General features: G+C 42.4%; 1 protein-coding gene across 7 annotated transcripts; it reads right to left on the bottom strand.

Moving 5' to 3' along the window:
- Positions 1-441: 441 nt before the first annotated feature.
- On the bottom strand, positions 442-17,392 carry LOC132494259 (vitamin D 25-hydroxylase). Of its 7 annotated transcripts, none has more exons than XM_060105257.1 (5): positions 17,122-17,392; positions 8,717-8,858; positions 4,005-4,112; positions 2,939-3,268; positions 442-730 (listed from the first exon to the last, which is right to left on the bottom strand). In XM_060105257.1, exons 1-5 carry the CDS (start codon positions 17,344-17,346, stop codon positions 555-557), a joined length of 981 nt encoding a protein of 326 aa, XP_059961240.1. In that variant the 5' UTR covers positions 17,347-17,392; the 3' UTR covers positions 442-554. The 7 variants fall into 7 exon arrangements, with proteins under 7 accessions (XP_059961240.1, XP_059961239.1, XP_059961238.1 ...); XM_060105256.1 differs by having other exon boundaries at positions 4,005-4,160; XM_060105255.1 differs by having other exon boundaries at positions 4,005-4,637.
- Between the last annotated feature and the right edge of the window lie 739 nt (positions 17,393-18,131).

Below are 18,131 nucleotides of genomic sequence, written 5' to 3' on the forward strand. Positions count from 1 at the left end.
TAGAAGCAAGATTTGAAAGCATGGCAGGTTTTACATTAAATATACTGTATAGCTATCTATTCTATCATCTGCCACCGTGTCTAAAATACCTCTGTAGTCCAAACTCATTTATTTGGGTTTTAATTTCTTCTTTAGTCCACTATTAAACTGGACTAGTACCACACAATCTATTAATGGCAATACCTGATCAGAAAGGAGCTGGCATTGACATTTGGAAGCAAAGAGCCCAGACAGGAGCAAATTGGAGTCAAGAAGGGAGGAGGGATACCTGGTGCCCAACAACAGGCTGAAAAGTCAGGTCATTGATGGCCCTTCTTAGTATCTTAAGCAACAACTGTCATTTGTACCTCTGTTTTCCTCAGATAATTCTACCTTATAAGTCATAAAATGTTGGAAAAAATAGTAGCTAATGCTTATTATTACAGTTTTTAAAGACACATCTGTGTTCATTTGGTTTTTATGATGCTGTGATCCTTATACACACACACACACACTGTCTAAACAAGGTTCAGGGGTGAGGCAAACACCTTGTTCCACAAAACATCCAGGCACTTTCAGCGTCTTTCTGCACAGATGAGGTAGGGCTGGGGTTGCAACGTCATGCCTAACCTGGGCTTCAGATTTGGAACCAGTTCATGTGGAAAATGCAAGTGAAATCGCTGAAGCAATGTTGTAAAAAACAGGAACATTTCCATCCGAGCCAGCTGTTCTCCAAGACAATGTCTTCTCCCTCAACATAAAAAACAGGCATAATAATTTTTCTAAATCCACAATATTTACCAAAATTTATGTCTAATACATACCATTCAGGAAACCTGGAATTTAAAGAAACTTAGAGGAAGTTATGTTTATTTTATTCATTTGTTTTTTTTAATAAATTTATTTATTTTTGGCTGCGTCGGGTCTTTGTTGCTGCTCATGGGCTTTCTCTAGTTGCAGCTAGTGGGGGTTCCTCTTCATTGTGGTGTGCAGGTTTCTCATTGCAGTGGCTTCTCTTGTTGCGGAGCATGGGCTCTAGGCCCACAGGCTTCAGTAGTTGTGACTCGTGGGCTCAGCAGTTGTGGCTCGCAGGCTCTAGAGCACAGCCTCAGTAGTTGTGGCAGATGGGCTTAGTTGCTCCGTGGCATGTGGGATCTTCCCAGACCGGGGCTTGAACCTGTGTCCCCTGCATTGGCAGGCGGATTCTTTTTTTTTTTTTTTTAACATCTTTATTGGAGTATAACTGCTTTACAACAGTGTGTTAGTTTCTGCTTTATAACAAAGTTAATCAGTTATACATATGCATATGTTCTCATATCTCTTCCCTCTTGCGTCTCCCTCTCTCCCACCCTCCCTATCCCACCCCTCTAGGTGGTCACAAAGTACCGAGCTGATCTCCCTGTGCTATGCGGCTGCTTCCCACTAGCTATTTTACGTTTGGTAGTGTATATATGTCCATGCCACTCTCACTTTGTCACAACTTACCCTTCCCCTTCCACATATCCTCAAGTCCATTCTCTAGTAGTTCTGTGTCTTTATTCCTGTCTTGCCCCTAGGTTCTTCACGACTTTTTTTCTTTTCTTAGATTCCATATATATGTATTAGCATACGGTATTTGTTTTTCTCTTTCTGACTTACTTCACTCTGTATGACAGACTCTAGGTCCATCCACCTCACTACAAATAACTGAATTTCGTTTCTTTTTATGGCTGAGTAATATTCCATTGTATATATGTGCCACATCTTCTTTATCCATTCATCTGTTGATGGACATTTAGGTTGCTTCCATGTTCTGGCTATTGTAAGTAGAGCTGCAATGAACATTTTGGTACATGACTCTTTTTGAATTGTGGTTTTCTCAGGGTATATGCCCAGTAGTGGGATTGCTGGGTCGTATGGTAGTTCTATTTGTAGTTTTTTAAGGAACCTCCATACTGTTCTCCATAGTGGCTGTATCAACTTACATTCCCACCAACAGTGCAAGAGGGTTCCCTTTTCTCCACAACCTATCCAGCATTGTTTCTAGCTTTTTTGATGATGGCCATTCTGACCAGTGTGAGATGATATCTTGTTGTAGTTTTGATTTGTATTTCTCTAATGATTAATGATGTTGAACATTCTTTCATGTGTTCATTGGCAATCTGTGTATCTTCTTTGGAGAAATGTCTACTTAGGTCTTCTGGAAGGTGGATTCTTAACCACTGCGCCACCAGGGAAGCCTGGAAGTTATGTTTATTAAAGGATTTTCTTAAGCTGCAAAGAATAGAAATTGGCACTTTGGTTCCCAGAGCCCATTTCTTTATGTTCTTTTGTAAGGTCATGTACTTGTAAGCTCATTAGTTCTATTCTCCACTTCCTTTGCATGTGGCAACAGAGCTTGTGATATGCCATGAAAGATCTGAGGTGTGACACTTTGTTCTCTTGACCCAGGAGAAGTTCATTTCATTTCAAATGACTGCATGTGTACCCTTCCCCAGTGAAAGGATTTTTCCAGTCCATCTTCCATGGGTCTTGTGATCTGTGTACTTCTTCACAGGAGACACAATATTTTTGGAGATGAGGTATAAGAATTGAGAGCCAAGAGGGCTCTAGATTCTAGTTTCACTTCAAGTTATCATGCCATTCCTGTCCCTGGGTCTCAGTTTCTCAAGCTGCCTGTTACTGATTTCTAGCTCTACAAGTTTTTATTACAAGCCAAAATCCACAAGCAAAAAAGTTTCAGAAAAAGCCAGAGCTTCTCATCAGTTTCTTTCTAGCTGCTAAATTATGGCTTGTTTATTTTGAATAGAAAGAGGCATTAATGAGCTCTAATTAAACCATTCTCTCCTGTAAGAGTCAATACTGTTTTCAGAGTTGGGATATTAACTCTACAATAGAATGCTTCAGATTAAGATATTATACATGATAAATCAGCATTATACTTTGTCCTAAAGTTATGCCCCTGTGAAAGTTCTCTTACCTAGGGAAAAGGGAACCAAAGCCTCCTTCTTGGCAAAATATCCATTGCTGTCCAGAAATCGGTCTGGATAGAATATTTCTGGGTCTCTCCAATACTTTTCGTCAAAGTGTACAGAATAAAGATTTGTAATTACTGTTGTGCCTTTAGGAATGGAATAACCACGTACAACTGCATCCTCAGAGGTTGCATGGAAAATCCCTAATGGCACTATATTACAGAATCTTAAAACTTCATGTAAAACTGCCTCGGTATAAGGCATTTTGCATTTGTCATCCCAAGAAGGTGTCCCACTGGGTCCTATAATTAAATCAATCTCTTTCTGAACTTGTCCTGTAAGAGAAAAAGTGTTCAAGTTATTATGCACTCCTTAGAATTATATCTAAAGTAATTTCCCTTTAGGATAAAACAAAAGATAACCTGTAGTAAGCCAACAAGATATGGGTACACCCAGATTCAGATTTTTCATTATCTGGCAGTTCTATTTAAATATGTGCCACATATCTTATACAACCAGTACCCAACGCTCTAAGTAATTTTGTTGTGAAAAACACATTATAAGTAATAAAAATAAAAATTAAACAAACCTAGAATTAGAATAACAACACTCTCAGCAAGGAAAAGAGTGAAGCATAAAAACTTAAATTAAAAAAAACCAGGGTTGGGACTTCCCTGGCAGTCCAGTGGTTAAGACTCCATGCTTCCACTGCAGCAAGCGTGGGTTCGATCCCTGGTTGGGGAACTAAGATCCTGCATGCTGCGTGGTACAGCTGAAAAACAACAACCACCACCACCAGGGTTCAGGTCCCAGCTCAGCGCTAGAAGGGAGTGGACAAATCAGTCATTCAGCTTTTTCCCTCATTTATAAAATAGGTATTATAAGACATCTTTGAGGGTTTTATACGAATTTAGGTAACAGTTTTGAAAACCTTATAGCTATTCAATGCTTCTCTTTTTGGATAGCACAGCAGGAGTTACTAAATAGAATGCCTTGTACATGGCCAAAGACTCTAAAACATGTGTGAGCCCTAAATGTAAGAACAGACCTTGAGATCACTGGAATCCTTACCTTGAATGTTAGGATAAAGGGCCATGAAAAGAATTGCCCACCGTAGCACATTGGTTGTAGTTTCAGTTCCAGCAATGATGAGTTCACCCACAGAGAAAATCAGGTTTTCTTTGGAGAAAGTAGATGATGGGTCATTTTTACCTTGATCCATCTCATCTAAATAAGCATCAACAAAATGCTGAGGTAACTGAGGCTTTCTGTTGATGGAAGCTTTTTCAATAAGCCTGGAGAGAAAGTCATAGACCACAGCTGCATTTCTAAACAGTTGTTGATGTTTTCCAAAAGGTAAGATGCCAATCCATGGAAAGGCATTATAGAGGAAGACTGAGGCGCTGGTGGCTAGTTCCACATTTTCACTAAATAACTCAATCATGTGCTGAAAATCAGTGTCTTCGTAAGTGAATCGTTCTCCAAAAATTATCAGATTGGTTATGTTTGAAACGGCATTTGTTATTAACTGTTTAAAGTCAAAAGGGCTACCATTGTATGTTTCAATAGCATCAATGAAAAATTTGGTTTCTTCTAAGATTTTAGATTCAAAAGACTTTTGGCCATATCCAAAACAGCGAAAGCTGTTTACAGCTAATTTTCTGTGATCAACCCATCCTCGGCCATATCTGGAATTGAGTAAGCCTAAAAAAAAGGGGGGACGGTTAGTCATTCTTCTCCAAATTATCCTTCTATGATACTATTAAAAATTTTTATCATTCCTACATCTCTGTATCTAACAGCTAAAAATACTATGCAGGGAAGAAAAAAAAGATGGTTATTCATTCTTCTCCAAATTTTCTATAAAACTAAAACTAGGGCTTCCCTGGTGGCGCAGTGGTTGAGAGTCCGCCTGCCGATGCAGGGGACATAGGTTCGTGCCCCCGTCTGGGAGGATCCCACATGCCGTGGAGCGGCTGGGCCCGTGCGCCATGGCCACTGAGCCTGCACGTCCGGAGTCTGTGCTCCACAACGGGAGAGGCCACAACGGTAATGGGCCCGTGTACCAGGAAAAAAAAAAAAAAAACAAAACCAAAACTAGACCCAGTAGTTAAGCCCTATTCTTTACTCCTCATTAGCCATGGAATATTATAAACAGATAAAGCTTATCTATACTTCTCATCTGGGCACAGGCAGAAAAGACCTATAATCTCCCGCCACAAGAAACTGAACTGTCTTGTGTAATTCAACCTGGGTGAACTAGGCCTTGGGTGACTTTATTATCCAACTTCTATTATAAGCCTAATTTACAAAAGACGAATGACTGTGTGTTCTATGGGCAAAATTTTATCCTGAACTAAACACATACCTGAGAAATCATCCTTCTCGAATTAGAAATTTCCTGCTTTAAGAGACTAGATTTTAGAATACAAATTTCCTCCCATTAAAGGCATATGTTACCTAATACTATAACTGGCAGTGGCAAGGATGGCCTGAATGAGGTGTCAACGTAGTGGAAATACTCAAGCCAAAAGGAGGTGCTAGGGACTGAATGTTTGTGCCATCACAACATTCAAATGTTGAAGCCTAATCCCCAATGTGATGATATTAGGAGGTGGGGCCTTTGGGAAATAATTATGTAATGAGCCCTCATGAATGAGCTTTAGTGCCATTATAAGAAGGGATGTGGGAAGAGATGACTGCTCTTGGTTATGTGAGGATACAGGGAGAAGACAGCAGTCTGCAAGCCAGGAAGCAGGCTCTTTCCAGACACTGTTCTGCTAGCACCTTGATCTTGAATTTCCTAGCCTCCAGATCTGATAGAATAACTGTCTGTTGTTTAAGCCACTCAGTCTACATATTTTTGTTATAGCAGCCCAAACTAAGGTGACAAACAGGAAACTCAAACTTCTAATGTTGATATTGCTTGCCTTAATCTCAGTCTCCACAGTATACTCTGCTGTTCTGATATGTCTACTATGGAATATTTTCCCTTTAAATCGATTATCAAGAAAAATACTTCTTCAGCATATATATTTCTGTAACGCGTAGTTTACTTGGAATTTAATTCATAACTGGTACGTAGGTATACCTATGATGAAAAATGTCATGTTCTCTTGTCTATATGAGGTACCTATGTAATTTACATTCCAACAAATTTGTGCAACAGTTTTTGAATTTGGAACTTATGATGAAATTTACCATACATAAGGGGTTCTTTAACGCTGTGCAGCAATTTTATATGCCATATTCCATTCTCTTTTCTATACTCCCAGATGACTATTCATTCAACATAATGTATTTCTGGAGCTAAAGTGTCTTAGATGTATCAGTGAACAAAAGAGGCAAAGATGGCTATTTCTCATGGAACTTACATACTAGTGAGGAGAGACAAATTATATAGCAAGGAAGGAGACATAGGGTGGTCAGGAAAAGCCTCAGTAAGAAGGTGACATAAGTAGAGACACAGGAGATGGGAGTGAGTGAAGCAGATATCCAGGGAAAGATCACTGCAGGTAGAGAGAACCAGTGCAAAGGCACTGAGATAAAAGCAAGCCCAAGAGAAATGTATGCATATGGGATACATGTGCATAATATATGCATACAGTTACACATAAGAAGGTACACAGGAGCCTGATTATAACCCTATACTGTCCAGTCTGGGTGCCCAGGCATGGGCTGAACCCGCCTAAAGGGCCACTTTTTCCTATTCAAACAGTGTGTTTATGGTGGCTCTGATTTCCCACTTCCAAGTTCAGTGCATATGCATCTTAAAATAATTCTAGGGAATTCCCTGGTGGTCCAATGGTTAGGACTCCACGCTTTCACTGCTGAGGGCCCAGATTCAGTCCCTGGTTGGGAACTAAGATCCCACAAACTGGGCAGTGCAGCCAAAAAAAAAAAAGAAACCACATTTGATTTTCTTTCTTTTTTAAAAAAAAAAATAAATAAATAAATAAATAAATAAATAAATTTATTTATTTATTTTTGGCTGCGTTGGGTCTTTGTTCCTGCACGCAGGCTTTCTCTAGCTGCGTCGAGCAGGGTCTACTCTTCATTGTGGTGCACAGGTTTCTCATTGTGGTGGCTTCTCTTGTTGCGGAGCACAGGCTCTAGGCTCACAGGCTTCAGTAGTCATGGCATGCGGGCTTCAGTAGTTGTGGCTCGTGGGCTCTAGAGCGCACGCTCAGTAGTTGTGGCGCACGGGCTTAGTTGCTCCATGGCATGTGGGATCTTCTCGGACCAGGGCTCGAACCCGTGTCCCCTGCACTGGCAGGCAGATTCTTAACCACTGCACCACCAGGGAAGCCCAACACATCTAATTTTCTACTTATTTTTTCTCTTACTATTTCTTTGAAAATCTTACATTGAATGCATGTTTTTTCTTTCTTTATGACAAAAACAGTCTAAACTATAAGTTTATAGCTTCAAAAAACATATAGTTTATCCTAAATATTACTCTGATCACATCATACATTTTCATAATTTCTTTAAAGGTCTTCTATTATAATTGTGGTATAATTTCTTCTTTGGCCTAATTATTACTTGGAAGAGTATTTAAGACACTGGAGATTTGCTTTTTATTTATATTATCACTTTCAAGTGTCATCATGCCCTGGCCTAAGAATTTGGCCTTTAAAACTGGTGTTTTCTTTGCATTAATTGATTTGCTTTGCAATTTAATATATGGTTAACTTTTATTTTTTCCCTTTTCAGTCAACGTCTTCTTTAGTCTATGTAACCAAGATATTGTTGAATTTTTCTTTCAAATGAAGAGTGAAGCTCTCATTGAACTGGAAAATTTTGGAGATAAAAACTCTTATACTATTAAGTATGAAAACGGATGTATCTGACGTCAACATTCTATTTTAGGCTTTCTGTTGCTGCTTTCGTCTCATCCGTTCTGTTAACTTTCAGCCTTTCTCCCTTGTTGAATATGCAATCATCCGACACTGATCAACACTAAACCACAGAAAATACTAGTCCTTTACACAAACCCACAATTCTTCATTTACATATCATATTAATTAGTAAAGAAAGGCTGTTTCAGGGTCTATAAGCTTATAAGTAAAATAATAGTAAAATGTCAGCAAGCACTCAAGACTAGCTTCAAAGATACTTTTGATTCAAGTATGTGTGCATGTGTACGTATTCTTAACCTGTTTCACAAAACCTGCACATATTATTAAGTGCTAATTCTTTAAAACATTATTTACAATATTTATTAGAACTGGATTACAACAGTAGAATTAGCATGTACTGGCCTAAAATATGAATGTAATGCAGCCTGAAAGGTCCTCAAATATTAGGGTCTGTAACCTAAATTAACTAGTTAATACTTTCCTGTTAATCAGTACAACAGAATCCAATCTCTATGTACTAAATTTACATAAAATAAGAAATGTGGGGACGTCCCTGGTGGTACAGTGGTTAAGAATCCGCCTGCCAATGCAGGGGACATGGGTTCAAGCCCTGGTCAAAGAAGATCCCACATGCCGTGGAGCAACTAAGCCCATGCGCCACAACTACTGAGCCAATGTGCCACAACTACTGAAGCCCATGTGCCTAGAGCCCATGCTCTGCAACAAGAGAAGCCACTGCAATGAGAAGCCCACGCACCACAACGAAGAGTAACCCCCGCTCACCACAACTAGAAAAAGCCCGTGTGTGGCAATGGAGACCAAATGTAGCCAAAAATAAATAAATTAATTATTTTTTTTAAAAAAAGGAAATGTGATTTAAAATAGTTTAGTAAATCATTAGGTAGGTGAAAATAAACATACCTCCCATTTTTGTCATCTTCATGAATAAAGGAAGGCATGGTCTGTCTGCAAAAATTTCACTTTGATGAACAAGGCATTCCTTTACTACATCATAGCCATTTAGAACCACAGCTGATATACCTCCAAGATCCAAACTGAAGATCTTTGAGAAGAAAAGAAAAACATTTAAATGGCAAAATATATGGAGAAATATAACCATAGAAATCCACATATACTAAGTCCAGCTCTCCCAGTATTTGTTACTCTCTGAAAATGCTGGCATTTATTACTCAACTGACAATGTTTAGAGTGCCTTCTCTCTACAAGGCACGTCAATGACCATGATTTCATTACTCATTCAGTGGCTCAAGACATAATCTTATAAATGGTGTAATGAAAAGAGTACCAGACTCAGGAGGCCTGGGTTCTAGTTTAAGCTTTGCCATTAAACAGATACAGGGCACCTGGCAGAACCCTTAAACTTTCGGTGCTTCAGGGCTGCCACAGAAAATCAAGGAATACTTGATATTTATGCTCTTTTAAAATTCATTCCAACTCAAAACATTCAATATCTCAGAATCTGTTTATTTCCAAGAGGAATGAGGAAGTGGCTCCATCTACACATCATTTATTATTCCAGGTTTAGGTAGGGGAGGGGATTGTCAAAGGCCTGAGAGACAACTTTTGAAGTATAAAATGTTGGCGCCCAGGATATGCAACCCCAAAATATGCCTCAATAGCATATTAATTATTTTGAATTAAAGTTACTGAAGAAATGGCCAATGCAAGAGGGAAGCTCTAGGGAGTTCCCTGGTGGCCTAGTGGTTAGGATTTGGTGCTGTCACTGCTGTGCCCCGGGTTCGATCCCTAGTAGGGAACTGAGATCCTGCAAGCTGCTCGGCACAGCCAAAATTTTAAAAAAAGGAAAAAAAAAAAAAAAAAGAGGGACACTCTCTCTTTTTTGTCTCCCTGAAAGCAGGAAATAAGTCTCTCATGTGAAAGGTATGCTCCATGCATCTGGAGGTGGGACACCCTTATTGCCAAAGATAGGGAATTTGGGGGTGAGAATCCTTTTTTAAACAAATCTTGTTACTTCTTTAATTTACAGCCCAAGCACAAACTCTGTTTAGATTCTTCACCAATTGGGCACCCAAAACCAAAGTTTCTTTGTCTTGTCAATTCTCTGCAAATTTATTGGTTCTTTGTCTAAGAAGGAGAAAATCTGCCTGCTTTGGCCACTTCCTCCAACCCATGTCTGTGAGACCTCCGTGCGCATGGATTCAAATGTGTTTCTTTTTCTCCTGCTAATCTGTCTTGTGTCAATTTTATTATTAGTCCAGCCAAAAGTACTCAAGAGGGGCAGAGGGGAAAATCTCCCTCTCCTCAACAAAACATACTGAAACTCACAGGCTTATTTATTTGGGCCCCTGAATTCCACGAAGTTAATAAAGAGGGCCCTAAGGGAATTTGACCTTGGAGGACTGGCATCTGCCACATTGGCACAGGTGGCTGCCCCTCAGCTAAAAGATGGAATATCCATCCTATTCCTTGATGAAGCTTCTTGTGTGCTTCACCACAGGTTCACTTACAATGTCACACCTCCTGTAGTCTATTCTAGCTAGCCCTATATAGAGGCCTAGTCCAGTGAAGGAACAATGCTGCCTTATCAGTGGGATGCAAAGATTGCTTATCTCCATCCTCTCAGTGGGTGGCTGAGAGCCTTTAAGAGCCAAAATACTGAGTCAAGCCTCATCTCTGGGCAAACAGGTAGAACAGATTTAGCCATGATTCACACTACTTTGGGGGGTGGGGTGGGAGGTACCAGGAGACTTAGCAGAGAATTGAAGTTCAGCAGAAGTAGTTACAGTAGCAAAAGTGATAAAGACCTCCAAGTAGTAAAGAATCAACCAGCTGAGAAGAGTCTTTGGCACAAGGATGGGCCCTGCCAACTGAGCAGCAGGTACATCCAGAACTTTGGGAAGCAGCATGGACTGCCTGCCACAAGTAAAGGTATTAGTCAAAAGTGGCAGTGTAAGAGTTTCAGCACAAAGGAAGTGGTGACCAGCTGAGCAAAGATGGGGCTCTTTCAGTTCCCAAAGCAGTAATGGGATGGTCTTAAAGTCTTTTCACAGAAGCGTAATTTTAAGCAGATATAAAGGAAAAATTCCTCCTCCTGTGTGTCTCCTCTCCTCTCAGTACTCCACTACAACACCTGTAACACCAGATGTGTGCGTTTTCCACACATCAAGCAATTCTGGGACACCAGCTGGGTGTCCTACAATTTAACTCAATTCTGACATTATCTACCAGGAGAAAGTGTCAGATTCCGCAGGTTAAGGGCTCAATATCACAAGAGTGCTCCTCCACTTCAGACTCCAATCCCAAGTCAAGGTTGTTACCTGTGCTTCTGATCAAAGGGCTATAAATCAGAGGTTCCCATGACCTCCTCCTCAGGTTTGACTAATTTGATAGAGTGGCTCACAGAACTCAAGAAAATATTTTACTTACTAGATTACCAGTTTCTTAAAAAAGGATGTAACTCAGGAACAGCCATATGGAAGAGATGCATAGGGCAAGTGTATGGTCAGGCCACTCAAGATGGCTGTTCTCTTGCTCTCTGTATATCCCCTGCTCAACCAATGCCTGCTTCACCTATAACCTACTCACATGACTGACCTTCCTACATACTTGCCCCAGGCTCCAGCTACTGACTGTTCTTATCAAAGGGGCAGCGAGGGGCCTGCCCCTCTGCTAGTGTACCTGATAACCAGTGAGCCAACCTGAATCAACTCCCCTGTAACTGGTAATCGCCCGCCCCCTCCCCCTGCTGCCAGGTCCTGCCTGCCACCTGCCACACATGGTGGGGTATCGCTCCAGGACCTTGCTTCAGATATGTAAGATCCCTATCTATTGATGTCTCCGTTGCTGACTCCGGGCTCTTTCTTCAGTCTTGAAGCTGGGCAAGTACAGGCCTTGCAGGCCTGCGGGGTGCAGCCCAACAGCAAGGTATGAGGAAAAGGGTGCAGAGCTTCCATGCTCTCCAGGCATGCTAGCCTCTGCTCACCTCCACGTGTTCACCAAATCACCATGGAAGCTCTCAGAGCCCTATAATTCAGGGATTTTTATGGAGGCTTCATTACCTAGGTATGATTGATCAAATCATTGGTCACTGGTGACTGACTCAACCTCCAGCCCCTCTCCTTCCCCAGAGGTAAGATGAGTAGAACTGAAAGTTCCAACCCTCTAATCCTGGTTGGTTCTCCAGACAACAAGCTCCCATCCTTAAGGGCTTTCCATTAACATTAACTCTGAGGTGGGTTAAAGGGGCTTATTATGAATAACAAAAGATGCATCTACCACTCTCAACACTTAGGAAGTTCCCAGGGTTTTGGGAGCTTGTGCCAGGAAAGGTACAAAGACCAAATACACATTTATTAAAAAATCACAGTATCACAAGCAGAGGCAATAACGAAGGGTATTAGTGAATAGGCAGTGGTCCTGATGCAGGAAAAAAATCCCCAACTTTATGATTAAATCAACTTTGTGATCGATTTCACAAAGATGGGATTACAAATTCTGTTAATAGGAAGGCAGAACAAACAGGGGAGTTAACTTCAGGGTAATGCTGTCAGGTTGTGGACATTCGAGATTACAAAAACCAACTAGGAGCCATAACTTGAGAAAATTGTTATACAATCCACCCTTACTCAAAAATGAGGTGGTCCTCTATTTGACGGTGAAAACTGAGGAAACTGTTACTTGAACTAGTATCTATTCAGGTACATGCTCTTTTCAAGGACTTTTGGTAGAAGTTTGTAAATCAAATTGTGAAAATTCATCCTTATGCTGCTTTAATCTATGGAAGGGTCCAAGATTAGTCTTATATATTTTTTAATTTATTCAATAATTTTTATTATTATTATGGGATAGTTATGATGCTGGCAAAGATGGAAACAGGTACACATGAAACACCTTCTAGAAGTCAGTCTATGATCTTCAAGTCTCTTGCCCTATTCCCAAACTAGCTCTACCCACGATTTTTCACTATCTCAGTTAATGACCATTCCAGCCATCCTTCAAGCTATATTCTGGTCTCAAACTGCCCATGAACTGCCCATGGTTTTTGCTTTTTGGGGTTTTTTTGGGCCACACAGCAGCACGTGGGATTTTAGTTCCCTGATCAGGGATTGAACCTGCGCCCCCTGCAGTGGAGGCTCGGATTCTTAACCACCAGACTGCTAGGTAAGTCCTGAGCTGCCCATGTTGACTCCATTTTTCACCCAAGCCCCACATCACTGCTTAACAGTCATGATGTTTCAACTTTAACAATACAGACAGAATATGACAATTTCTTACCACTTCTGTCACTAACACTCTAATCCTTCATTTCTCCCCTATGTTATCTCAACAGCCTCTTAACTTCTCTTTATAGGTGATTATCAACATGGCATACTCCTGCTTCATGGCCTTTGTACTTGTTCCCTTGGCCTGGAATATTCTTCCCCTAGATACTCCTATACCTTGCTCCTTCACTTCATTCAAATATTTGCTCAGACGCCTTTTTTACAGTGAGGCCTGCTCTAACCCATTTCAATTTCACCCCCTAGCATTCTCCATTTTCCTTACCCTAATTTAGTTTACTTCTTACTCTGTACTCTAACATTTTATATATTTATTGTGTTTATATTGTCCCTATCCTGCTCCCCACCTCCCCTCCACTGGTACAGTGTAAGCTACACAAGGGCAGGGATTTTCACCTGTTTTGTTCATTGCTAAATCTTCACATCTAGGATAGTATTAATACATAGCATATGATAACAATTGATAAATATATGCTGAATTAAAGAATAGTGGGGGAGACACACATTCAAGCATATTATTAAAACACTGTGGGCTAAGTGCTAATAACAGAGGAATGTAAAAAGTGCTGTTGATGAAAACTGATCAATAACTGCCACACACTTTTCAACATTTGCTTGGGCTGTATTCTCATTTGGAATGCCTCCCTTGACTGCCATACCGTCCAAACGCCACTAAGTCTTTAAGGACCAACCTCCATGAAGCCTTTCTCGGTGCACTCTCTTTCTCTTTCTCCCTTGAACCACCACAGCACATGCTTAGAAGCTCCCACGGCACTTATTTAATACTACCTAAAACCAGAAGCATTCATATTCCTGTCTTCTGCTTGCCTGCTAAATTATAAACTCTTTAGATTCAGTGATTTCATCTCTTTCATCTTTGAACGCTCCACGGAATCTCATTCAATGCCTTGCATAAATCTCAGTAAACGCTTACTGTATAAATAAATTATAGGTTGTCAACTCCACTTGCCTCAAAGTAATTATTTTATTATCCTTACGTGCATTATCTGAAAATAATCTGTAAAAACTCCTTGTGCTAGCTTTGCTAGCTAGGGAACGCTTCTCGAAATCTGGGTTAAGATTAGTCACTGCAGAAGCTTACGCATTCAGAGTGAATCTCCAAGGAAATTCTAAGTCTCAGTGTGATACATTTCTATATAAGATTGTCTTTAAAATGACTGTATAAGTCTTGAGCACCGGCTGTCTTCCTTTCAAGAATTATGAAGGAGAATTGAATTCACAGACTTCATAAAAGTAGGTGTCACTTGAAGTGACTGTCATTTCTTATAAGCAATTTTAAAGTCCAGGGCTTGCTTTCTCTGAGCACACATCTCCAGATCATCAAGCAAGACAGTGGAAAAATAAGCTTCTATTTATAAATACGACATATAAACAACTTTCCACAATCTTCTAGAAGTACAGGAGATAATAGTTTCCTTCCACTTCCAAAAAGGCATAGTATTTTAACAACTCATACTGTTAGCGGAAACACTGACTGAAACTGCCCGCCCTGGCCAGGCAAAGACAGTAACAATTTGCATGAGTTATTTTATGACAGGAGATCCTGGTAAGGAACATAGAACTAACAAGCCACCAACCGGAAGAATACAGGAAAGGTCAAACGGAGAGAGGAGATGCCAGTCCACATGTCCTACCAACCTCCCAGAATCCTCCTCGCTGGAATCCATCTTGGCTGAGCAGTTGCGTGCCCACCAGAAAGGAACCTGAGTCAGAATGATTGGCCAGAGACAACCCGGAAACTAATCCCATCACCATAAAACCCGAGACTGCGAGCCACGTGGCAGAGCGGTTCTCCTGGGTTCCCTTACCCTCCTGCTCTCCACCCGGGTGCCCCTTTCCAATAAAGTCTCTTGCTTTGTCAGCACGTATGTCTCCTCAGACAATTCATTTCTTAGTGTTAAACAAGAGCCCACTCTGGGGCCCTGGAAGGGGTCCCCCTTCCTGCAACGATACCAACTTTGAGGCTTTGTCAGAATTGGAAAATACCTCTGAGACAATGGGAGAACTGCAGGGGTGTCTCACAACTAAGATAAAGAGTAAGTAGCTTAAAGGGTTAATACATCAGGTGGTTTTCAACTTAAGTCTAAAACAGTTATTCAAACCATGTCTACTCTTCAATGCACACATCCTTTCCATTTCTGCTCCTTTTTCTTTTTCCTCTGCTCCTCTTCTACGTAACAGCACAGGTTAGCCCTGTTTAATTTTACCACCTTCAGTAAAAAGACCTCTTTGTAAAGAACCAAGGTTGCCTCAAATATATAGTTGTACCAGCAATAAAACTGGTTACTCATGCCAAATTCTTATCCATTGTACCAGATCTACCTATGCCAAGATGACAGTCTTCCAGCACATTTATAATTTGCAGTCTATTATAAGACTAAATTACCCCTCTCCCAAAAGAATGTTCATAGTAAATACAGAGTTCCTTTCAGTTCAAATATCTACGTATGAAAAACAGTTCCCTATTCTGTAGGACACCATTTCACATAACTGGTCTAAAAACACTTTCTACTTTGTAGGCCTAATAAGTTGTTCTGTAATTAATAACTAACATTTACTCAAAGAACATGTGAGTAGCACTTAACTGTGTTCAGTTATTATTATTACCATTACGCATGTCGCGAAAACTTAAGATTCAGGCAAGTAAAGGTCAAGTTTTACCTGACGAAAGAGGACTCAACCTCTCGTCTTGTGCTTTCACATCTTATGATTTCTCTAAATATTAATGATGCTGTGTACACCAGAGATCAAATATATTCAGTGGAAATCATGGAAATACACTCAATTCCTAAGAACTGGAGGGTGGAAAACAGTATCTAAGAATTACACAATTTGCTTTACCTAAGCCCAGCCTCCCTTTAGCGACATATACTATCAGGGAACTGCAAAAACCTAGAATAATTCTTGTAAAAGCTGGTTTAAATACAGATGTAAGCCCAAACCTGAAACACCGCAATTGCCAGACAGCCCTGCAGTACTTTTCCTTCAAAACACAATTTGTGGTCGATCGTTAGATTAATTTTTTTCTCTGGCTAGACTGTAACTACCTAAAATTGGGCTGTGACTGCCTTCTTCACCACTTTATCCCCAGCACCTGGCAGAGCCTAGCTGGTCGTTTCCTATAAAAGAATGGACTCAAAAGGAAACAAGTGAGCCGGGTTAGTGTCAGTGTTCTGGAAACTTCTGCCTCCTCGAGGTGAGGACACCCTTCCAAACACAAGCTAGCGTTTTGGCCTTTCCCCTGCTAGTTCGCAGTGGCGTGGCTGCCTGCAAGTCACTCAGCTGGTCTGTGCCGCAGTTTCCTCCTCCGTAAAACGGGGAGGACCAGAGGACCTGCCCCCGGGCGCCCGCACTGCAAGGGAGGCTGGCCCACAGCCGGCGCAGTCTCCGTGTTTGCTGCGGGGACGCTCCTGGCTCCGGGCAGACAGGACGGCACTGGGACTCCGCACTGATTTTCACTCATTAGTTCATTCTCTCTTTCACGGTCATTTCCCAGAGGCCTTCACCTGCGCTCTCTCAGCCTCTCGGCAGACGCCTAGACCAGCCGTTCTCAAACGCAAACATCCAAGGACCTCCTATTAACCATTAGCTCGGTCCTAGAATTTGGACGCCTGGTTTTCTCGAGAAGCTGTGGGTGGAAGCTAACCTACGCACTTCGTGCAGCTCCGTGGGCGCCAGAAGCTGGTCGCGCTGAGGGTAATGGCCGTCACTCCCGACCGGGCATGCGGCGCGGGACGCAGGCCCCACTGCGCAGGCGCAGGAGCGGCACCTCGTCGACCTCGGGGGCAGGAGAATCCGGCCAGTATCCCGCGGGCGTCAGGTGGGAGGGGCTCGCGGCTGGGCGGGGCTCGCGGCTGGGCGGGGCTCTCCCTCCCCCGGCGGCGCCGCTTGAGTACCTCGACCCCGGGCCTGGGAAGCCAGCTTCCCCTCCACGCTGCCGACACACGGAGAAGGGTCAGACAGCTCGCACCCACGAGCGTGGGACATCCCCTCACCCCGGGAGGAAGGCCCGAGCTTTCCCTGCCCGAGGCCCGTCGGCTGTACCTCGCCGTACACCTGGCTCTGCTTTTTCATGTAGACGTGGGGGAGCTCAGCCGAGGCGCCCAGCGAGTAGATGTTGCCGATAAATGGCAGCCCCGACGGTCCCGGGGGGAAGCCCGACGGCCGTCTCTGCTTCAGCAGCTGGCGGACCCCCAGCGCGAAGAGCAGCAGGAAGAGGGCGCCTCCGAGGGCCGCCGCGAACGCCTCAGCACCGTGAGGCTCCCACATGGCCCGGGCTGGGGCTGCGAAACCCCACCGCCCCGGGACCCGGCGAGCGCTCCAACCCCGCCGCATCGTATTGGCCCGGTACCCCGTGGTCCCGCCCCACTTCCATGGCCATTGGCTGGCTGAGCGTAGGGCCCTCGGGCCAGTTACTCTTGCCTTTGTTCTGGTCAGAGTCCGCTCTGTGGAGGGCGGGCGGCCCTATGGATCTGGGCGCGGCTCTGGGCAAGCCCCAGCTGGTTGGGCACAAAGCCTGGAGGCCACTTCCGGGGTGTTGACACTTGGGCCTGGAAGACGTGACAGCACCGCCTACCTCACTGGGTCAGGCAGATCCTGCGTCCCCGGCAGCCAGCCTTTTCTGTGGGTATCTTTTTAGGAACCAGGTCTGCTTATTTCAGACTAGAAAACTGGGGAGATTATCAGTACTGCAGTCTTTAGCAAAACCTGGTAATCTTAAGAATCTCCGTTAAAGAATTGACCCATCAATATAAAAAGAAAATAATCTCACTATTTATCCTTTTTTTACTCATCTATTCTTTTGTCCTATGTTATGAGGTATTTTTACATGTGATCCCTTATGAATTGTAATTGCACAATATTTAGGCAACCTGAGTTAATTACATATCTTTTCACAGCTTTCTGGTCGTTCCCAACTGGTTACTTCTTGGCACTCACAGAAGACTCTCTGGTCTGTAGTTGCCCAGGGATAGTGCTTACTCTTCAGACGTTTTGCCTCCGCCACCTAAAATTAAGCAACTGATTGCCTACTTGGAAATTTCTATTTGCTGTTT

Source organism: Mesoplodon densirostris, chromosome 7 (assembly GCF_025265405.1).
Source record: "Mesoplodon densirostris isolate mMesDen1 chromosome 7, mMesDen1 primary haplotype, whole genome shotgun sequence".
Taxonomy (NCBI): Eukaryota; Metazoa; Chordata; class Mammalia; order Artiodactyla; family Ziphiidae; genus Mesoplodon; species Mesoplodon densirostris.

Bases quoted from the DNA above. Each gene is read 5' to 3' on its own strand.
- LOC132494259 (XM_060105255.1), bottom strand. From the start codon at position 17,346: ATGTGGGAGCCTCACGGTGCTGAGGCGTTCGCGGCGGCCCTCGGAGGC. The intron at 4,638-8,716 runs GTATGTTTATTT...CCTTTTTTTTAG, and splicing joins GAAGATGACAAAAATGGGAG to GCTTACTCAATTCCAGATAT. The intron at 3,269-4,004 runs GTAAGGATTCCA...TTTCTCTTACAG, and splicing joins CCTTTATCCTAACATTCAAG to GACAAGTTCAGAAAGAGATT.